The sequence below is a fragment of the Diadema setosum genome, chromosome 8 (assembly GCF_964275005.1).
Source record: "Diadema setosum chromosome 8, eeDiaSeto1, whole genome shotgun sequence".
Taxonomy (NCBI): Eukaryota; Metazoa; Echinodermata; class Echinoidea; order Diadematoida; family Diadematidae; genus Diadema; species Diadema setosum.
In genome coordinates, this window is record NC_092692.1 from 13,520,765 (window position 1) to 13,529,471 (window position 8,707).

The following is an 8,707-nucleotide window of genomic DNA, read 5'->3' on the forward strand; positions in this document are numbered from 1 at the left end:
CTTCCTGATACAAGATGGCGTCTGCGCAACCTTATGACCTGCCAGCTGATTCATGTCAACAAGGCCCTCCCACAGCCTTGCACGATCCAACACCAGGAAGATGACACTTCTTGACAGGCGATTTGTTTGTTTGTCTGTCCGTCTGTTTGTTTGTTTGTTTGTTTTGTTTATACACACTTGTATTTTGATATTGAAAGAAGTGTCAAAACTCTTGAAAGAAACCGATTATCTAGGATAGACATACTTTCCAAATTGTCAAACTTTCAAAAACCATCCTACTTGATATCTGACACTTATTTTTATTTTTATTTTTTTTTTTTGCTTGTCGGTTGATATGTTACAGATAATACTATAGTTACCACAAGGGAGATACCAATAATATAATGTTCATGAGAATTTCTTTTGCAAGACTTATTAACTCATCAATTACACAAGTCACTACTAATCCCGTTGTTTTGACTGACTGTTAGCTTTTTTTTTTTTTTTTCAAGTGTGTGTGGAGCATAATAATGGGGGGACTCTCATTTTCAACGACATGTAATTTAATCCAGTGGATTAACGATGTAAACATATATCAGCAAGAGGTTATTAAGCAGAGGAGTGAAGATATGGGTATGAGTTTTCTTCAATTTATATCCCTCTGTGCGAATAATAAGAATAAGTCCGTCTTGTGTCGGAATTTCGGAGCTTGGGTATTGTTCCAAGTTCATTGTGCCAGTCGGAAACCAGGGATATCCTGGTCGTAGTGTCACTGCCCGGAAAGTAGGTAGATGACAGGTTCGATCCCCGCTGTTTCCTTTTCTCCAACACGTTTGTTATTTCTGTTTCAGCAGTTGCGATCTTAAAATAATAATAATGATAATAATAAATTTAAACAAAAATATAAAAAAAAAAAATCTCTTCTCTTGAATAAATGTCAAATCCAATTCATTTTCTGACAGGGGTGTGAAAAAATGGCACCATCATTATGGAATAATCTCCCCTCGGCATTAGATGTATTATGGATTTTAATCAATTCAAATCTGAGCTAAATAAAATAAAAACTAATCTCTTTAATTATTGTTAATTACGTGAATATGAAGATGTTCGAAAGATTTTGTCTCCATGTGTACACGCATAGACACTATCCTATGGTTATGTATTCTAAGAACGGATTATCATTATCATGTTACAAATTTCAAGAGGGACAAAAACTGATGAAAACTCATATTCCAATAGATCATCCATTGGTTTCACAACAAACTTTCATGAGATTTTTATGCCTGCACTCAAACAGAGTTAATCAATTTTTTGAGGAATTTGAATGAATTAGCGACAGGGGAATTATTGTTATTTTTTCTTTGACGGGGTAATGTTAAGCCTGCTACAGATAAAACAGATGTTTTGTTTTTTTAAGGGTAAAATTGACACAAGCGCACATGCACACATACTTCGAATACCACAAACTATGGCATATTCCATTTTGATTTAATGCCTTCGTTTACCATTACAAGAAGCCCTATGTAAGAGAAATGAAATGCATATATAATGTATATTATTCATCTCTTTTCAGGGTCCTTATTTCCATTTTTTTTTACTAATCTATTCTATTTGTAAAATTTCTATTCTATACACTCTACAACTTGTTATGTCGTCTTTATATCCAGACATGACGACAGATGGAGTTAAGAAAACTTTAAATATTCATGACTTTTGAACTGATCATTCGATTATCCTCAAACTTCAATGTGTTAATAATATAATTCCATTTACTGAATATGTACATTTGAGGTAAATTCTTTTAATGCCATTGCAAATGATAGAGGGCTTTACTGACTTACGAACAACTCCCAAAATGTTCCGTCGCAAGTATACAATTTGCATTTTTGCTAGATACATGGTACCAAATGCCTTTGGCATTTCTTTGGAGGTTAGAACATTGTGTCGAAAAATTCCAGGATATGATTTGTGGGTTTCTTTTAGGGACAGCAAAACGGGGGGGGGGGGGGGGGGGGGGGACAACACCAATTATTTTCCAAAGGTTCCATGATCGCATTTCCTGGCTCATACTGATTATTTATTTCATGAAAATGAAAGGTTTTTGAGTTTAGTTCCCGTCTAAATAAGGAGCTTCAAGCTCCTTGGTCTAAGCAACGGGGCTGGTACTTATTGACCTTGAACCCCCCTCCTCCGTCCCGCAGCCCCATCCCGCCCCCCCCCCCCCCCCAAAAAAAAAGAAAAAAAAACTTTCCGCGGCCCCATGGGATGTGCCTCTCTTTGATTGCACCATGGAGCTACTAACATTAGTAGCTTCATGGAGTTAGTAGCTCCATGGTATAACGCTACCCATGATGTTTTCTGCTCCAGTCGGCACCGAAAGCGCAAAAAATGGTTAAAGGGAAATTCCAGTCCAAATATTATATATAACTTAATCTGATAAAAAAAAAGTAAAATCTTACGTGTTCAACGCCAAATTTGACTGAAATCAGATGAAAAATAGGGAAGTTAATGACATTTTGAAGTTTTGCTAATTTCTGCAAACAATTCTTGTACGTTGAATATGAATATGCAAATGAGTGAGCTAACCAAGTCATGCCCTCACAATTTTCCATTGATCGTGTACAAAAATGAAGAAGTTTCAATGTTTCTATTATTGAAGTCTTAAACATGACGTTATTCCTGATTGAATAACTTCAGAATAGCGATTAGTTAGATATACAAGGATTGGAACCTCGGGCATAATTGCGTTTGAATGGAAAACTGGAAATTTCAAAATTTTTATATGAAACTATATAGTAAGTTGTGACTGGATGACATGCTCGCTTTGCCATTTGCATATTTATATTGACTGTTCAAGAACTGTTTTCTGAAAAAATAGCGAAACTTCAAAATGTCATAACTTCCTTAGTTTTTCTATTTGATTTTGATCAAAATTATACCGTTCAACTCGTAATATTGTACTCTTTTTTTTATCAGACTAACTTACGTTTGGACTGGATTTCCCCTTTAATACATGGTTCCCCTTTAATACATGGTGCATATCCCCTTTAATACATGGTGCATAACCAGTGTCAGTGAGCAATGAATTAATTTCTGTGTAGTCTCCAGATTCCACCATGATCTCTATATGACCTGTGTAAAATTGACATTGACTAATAAATACCGAATGATTTCCTTTTTTATTGTCTTAGTAAAATTGAATTGATCCTCGCCTTTTTGAAGACAGTAGCAAGCTTTTGATTTACATGCTATCATGCGTGAATCGACATTGGGTGGTTTCAAGTTAAGTGCTAGTGCTAGTGCTAGTGCTATCTCAGCACTAGCAGTAGCACTAGCACCGAACTTGAAATTATTGTCACCCAATGGTTAGTCGTGATAACCTTTACGTTGTTCCATTTGACTTGTATGTGGAAGTCAACTTTAATCATAAATATAAACAATGTCATTTTGAGCCACAAAATAATATGAACAATAAGCCCAAATATCAGACCCTCAGAAAAAAAAATGAGATGAAACAAATACAGCTCAGAGAACGTGTGTGCAATGAAAATTATTTTCTTTCTGTTTTTTTTTTCTTTTTTTTTCTTTTTTTTTTTTTAGTAGAAGTATCATAATGAAAATTATATGTGATAGCCAGTAAAACCAGTCATGGATATTACATTACCTTGTATATTTTTTTTTTCCTGCATTATATTGGTCTTTGAAAAGAGACCCCACGGTTACACTCCAAAACGCATCGCTAGAGACAACCGTTATGTTTGGGGATATATGCAAATTTGCGTTTGTTTATGGGATTAGAGGAAGTTTGTTGACAACGTGTCGGTCGGTCGCCGCCGAAAATGTTTTGTTATTCAGTCTTGGAATTCCCACTGTATGCCGCACGTAGCCACCACCCCTACAAAGCAATGGATGAATCCGTTGTACGCTTATAACGACCAATCAGACTAGGTATTTGTCGTCCCACTTATGACGTCATTTGTCAATAAACCTAGCCGCTGGCTGGTGAGACAAATGGAGGTCCCCATACACACACATAGTGCACTGTGAGACTCGGCGACTAGACACACACGAAATAACTACGCTAGCACGACAAGAGAGCTCACACTGTACGCACACACACACATACACACACCTATCATACACACGAAACTTGGTGACGATACCCTCCATGCATCGTTTGCGTTGTGCATAGGGACACGTACGTTGTTTTTCAACGCATTGTGCCGTTGCCGTCTTTCCCGTGTATATCTTTCGGTCGACTTTCGTACGGGTGGGGATTTCTGCAAGAAATCTCGCAAAATGGACGCACTTTTGAAGGAACAAATTATGGTTAATCAGTTCGTGATAGCAGCTGGATGTACTGCTGATCAAGCAAGACAAATGTTGCAGAAAGCACATTGGCAATTTGAGGTAAGTTAACTCGTAATACAAAGTTGCTGCGCAACGACTTTGATCCAATGTTGTGTTTACATTGTGTGTTGTGATCTGTCTGCACACTCGTATATCGCATGCATTCAAGTCGTGTCGGCGGTTTTTGGACCCATGGCCATGCGACATACCTCAGGCTCACGTCTGACTGGATTGCTAACGAGGAGGCTGTATGCTGTGCACGGGAACCGTGTAGGAAAGTAATGCCCTGCTCGAATGCTCATACGTTTCCCTCGTTTAAATGCTTTGTTAATTGATAAAATTCGTGGCTACGTCCATCATTGCCATGACAAGTTCCATTCTTGCTGCGTTTGCGGCAAGATGATCAAATAATATGTTACACATTATATATGATATGCACCCGATGACATGAAATTTTCTCTCTTTTATTATTGTCCAGACTGCGCTCAGTGTGTTCTTCCAAGAAGCAGCAATTCCATCAAACAATCATCAGTACTACAGGCAAGGCGGGCATTCGGTGAGTTGAAGCGAAAGAATGAGTAACGTTAGAGTCTATATTTCAGGATGTGAGAGTTGTGAGAGATATTGAATTCTATTGGTCAGCTTGCCTCGGTCAAAATTTAAATGCGAATTTCTGTTTTTAACCAATGTAGGCCTACCAAATTCCATGAAATTTGTCAAATATTCTAAGAGTAAATGGCGACAGTAACCACAACTAGATTCCAACATGGTTTTCTCATTGCCAGTAGCTGAGATGCCTTGCTTTGATTTCTTCTCGTTCAGATTTTTCAGTTCATTTTTTATCTCCCAAAGAATGATGTCACAAAGCTTCAATGATTGCAAAATTCTGCTGCCCGTTTGCTAACTTTCACTGAAATATGTGATTCCATATCACCAATTTGCTGTTCTTTACATAGATCTAGGCTGCCATTAGAAAAAAAAAATCACTTTATAAGGTGCTGTCTGCCACTTGTGTGACATTGCAGAGAAAAGTCTTAAATGTTTCTTTTTGTGTTGTTCATTTTCCATTCAGATACACGCCCCAGCCAATACACCTGCAACACCACCAAACTTTCCAGACATTCTCACAGGCTTTTCTAAACTGGGAGCAACTCCTACAGACAAATGCATAGGCGGCTCACCTATGCCAATGGCCGCGTCACCCATTCAAACTGTACAGCTCCAACCGCCCAGCTGTTTTGCGAGACCCAGTAACAACCAGTCAATGGAAGTGGAGCCGCAAAGGTGAATGATCCTTTCGCTAATGGGGCACCCGCTAAAATGGCCATCTATTCTCTTTTGGACTGCTTTTTGTGCAGCTTGAACTATATAGGGAAGAACTCTCTAGAACCAAAAAAAAAAAAAAAAAAAAGAAGAAGAAGAAGAGATCATCAATGGAGTAGCAAGAAAGGAGGAACATAAGTTGTGATGCTAATCCCAGAATGTGTATGTCAGCAGCAGTCAGCAAGCAAGAAGGATCAAGGTGGGCCCAATTTCAGCCATTGTGAGGAAGTGTTTACACGTGTAAGATGTTTGTAGATTGGTCTATCTCAGTGGAATCAACTTTTTGCAGCTGATGAGCCTAACTACACTGAACGTAAGTTTTTTTTTTCTGTTATGAGTAGGATAAGCAAAAGATAAATGTTATGGAATCAGTAAGATATGTGTTGCCATGGAGAAGGTTGAGGAATAGTGGAAAAGGAAAAATTGTCTGTTGGTCAGTGTAAGTCCCTGAAGCGACATTGTGTCTGTAATGTCATCAGCATCAATTGCACAGATGAGGGTGTACAAGAGATACATCTTAGTTGTAAGTACAAGTCTGTAACTGTTCACTTTTGCAGTTACAAAAGACTTGAAATGCCATTCATTCAAATGTGGATGCGAAAGTGTGTTGTGCCATAGATGTGTTGGCACTGACAGGTTGTGTGTTTGGCTTGTGGACCCTTAAAGAGGCATATTGAATTCTCAGGAAAGACTTATGATTGTGTTGATTTCTCTTTTGAATTGATGTGGCAGAAGATTCACACAAGTCATCTTCGCGTGACAGAATTAACAGATATTCCCATGTAAGTTGTAATCAGGACAAGTTTATGCAAAGAAGTTCAAATGGTCTCAACTTGTAGAAAACTTTTTGATATTTGATATACATTGTTTGCACTTTTGTTACTGGAAAGTTTGTCACAATATCTAAATTGCAAGTACAGCATGACCTTTCTTTGTTTCACAGTTGAAAATTCAGCTTAGACGAGGGGAATGAATTCACTCAGAATAGAAGCATACTAAGGTAACAGTGTATGTACCACTTGGAAGGTACACATGTATAATCTGTGCACTTAAGTGGTTCTGTTTTCAGCATGTGAACTACAACAGCTCCTGTGTAAATCAGGGAGGTGACCTCCCTGTGTAAATTCACTGAATCACAGTCAGCATGTATGGTTGAAATAGAATTATATTTATAGGAGTGATTACAATAGAGCAATGCATACAAAGTTTTACAGCAGAATTATCCTTGTGTGGTACTGTTCTGTATGTAAATTCGTCCCACTTTCTCCACATTTTATCAGGAGACATTTCAAATTAGAGGCAAAACAGGATACCAGGCAAACATTTTCGCCGAGTTAACCAACCAAAGGGGAAGCAGAGATACAATGTAAATGGACACTGTACGAGTCTCTGTACAGTTTTATGTCAAACCAGTATTGTACATTTCCTCTCATTTCTGTGAATGCTAAGGGCATCTTTACTTAAATTATCCAGAATGGAGTTTATTTTTGGTATTACATAATGCAAATTTGAATAAAGATGTATATTCATTAATTACCTTATGGATTCAAGCCACAAAAATCATTTTTAATCAAGTCTCCCCCCCCCCCCCCCCCCCCGTTAACACACAAACACACCACAAATAGAAAAGATGTTATGCAACTTTGGGTATAGAGAGGATTAGACATTTTGAGCTCATTTTGTTTATGTTAGTTTGTAATACAGTGCACAAACCAAGAGGTACTACGATATACAATGTTTGATTTATTAACTCTGAGATGACAACTTTGTTCTTAACTCTTTACACATGTATCTCACTCTGTATCTCTATTTACTTAATAATGTGTATTTTGTTATACAGAGTATCAGTAAGTAATTTTTGTTCTGGGTATGAGATGCTTATGCTTTATTCATTTGCTTTGCCCGTATGTAGACATTTTGTGAGGTCATTCTGCTTGCACTTTATTGATGGGGATTTTAAGTGGAAGAACATGTGGCATGTGCGCATGACCCAAAATTCTCGGAAAAGTGTTCGGTAAAACCAGCTGATTTGACCTCATGAATGAACTACACCTGTACTGTTATTTCAATGTTAAAGCAGTGTGTATGTCAACATTAGTGCCATGTTGCCTACACTGTCTCCATAATTGTTTGAATACAATAGAGCCTTTGATGGTTTACATGTCATTTAAATTAGAATTATACAACATTTTATACACTGCACCCACAAACTGATAGATACATTTGTGAATGTGGGAATAGATTTTGTTGGTATTTCCCGTACAACATTTGAGTGGGGAAAGTAAAAAAATATTTTTTGTCAAGGCAAATAATTCAAATAAGTGAATAATAACAACTTTAATGTTCTCTTCAGTGTTTTCAAAAGTTATTGTTAAACTGAATGAAGCCAGAGGGGATATGTTAAAGTCATCCCTCATACATGTACATTTATGAAGTTTTTGAGTTATTTGGTCCAGTGTACTGAGCATACATGTTCATGAAAGTGTACATGTGTGTTGGTGTGTGTTTCCTGACATGACTCCCATTTGCCTTCATGGCTGCTGCTGTACTAAAAAATTGTGTTGATTTGTTGTGAACACTTGCGATGTACAGTCGTACGTACATGCAACAGCTTTTATAATGTGTATGTATACCAGGTACCATAAATATGCCAAGCTGCATGTACAACCGTACATTGTTGTATGAGTGTACACGCACCAGTTGATGGAGAGAGCATGCATGTTACAAAGTCTGAATTACAGTATTCAACACTCCAATGCTCCCATGGCTCAAGCATTTTGGGGAAAAAAATGACATTCAAAAATGAACTATACATTGCCTTGGTGATTTCCCATTGATCCATGTTACTTGTTATACATTCACAGGTGTACAACAGCACCTTTAACAAAAATGATCTTCCTGAGCAGCCCCCCCCCCCCAACTTCTTCCGATTACCCATTTTTTAAAAACGCCACACATTGTTCATTGCAGTTTAATGGGAGTAAATGGGGGGAAAAGACAATGCAGCTTGTCTAATAATCACATGCTCAAACAATGAATACACAATTGTATGGGA

General features: G+C 37.5%; 1 protein-coding gene across 1 annotated transcript; it reads left to right on the forward strand.

The window, feature by feature from the left end:
• Positions 1 to 4,185: 4,185 nt before the first annotated feature.
• LOC140231829 (UBA-like domain-containing protein 1) lies at positions 4,186 to 7,228 on the forward strand. Its single transcript, XM_072311981.1, has 3 exons — positions 4,186 to 4,389; positions 4,808 to 4,885; positions 5,402 to 7,228. Exons 1-3 carry the CDS (start codon positions 4,279 to 4,281, stop codon positions 5,615 to 5,617), a joined length of 405 nt encoding a protein of 134 aa, XP_072168082.1. The 5' UTR covers positions 4,186 to 4,278; the 3' UTR covers positions 5,618 to 7,228.
• The last annotated feature ends 1,479 nt before the right edge of the window (positions 7,229 to 8,707 follow it).

Bases quoted from the DNA above. Each gene is read 5' to 3' on its own strand.
- LOC140231829 (XM_072311981.1), top strand. From the start codon at position 4,279: ATGGACGCACTTTTGAAGGAACAAATTATGGTTAATCAGTTCGTGATA. The intron at 4,390-4,807 runs GTAAGTTAACTC...ATTATTGTCCAG, and splicing joins AAGCACATTGGCAATTTGAG to ACTGCGCTCAGTGTGTTCTT. The intron at 4,886-5,401 runs GTGAGTTGAAGC...TTTTCCATTCAG, and splicing joins ACAGGCAAGGCGGGCATTCG to ATACACGCCCCAGCCAATAC.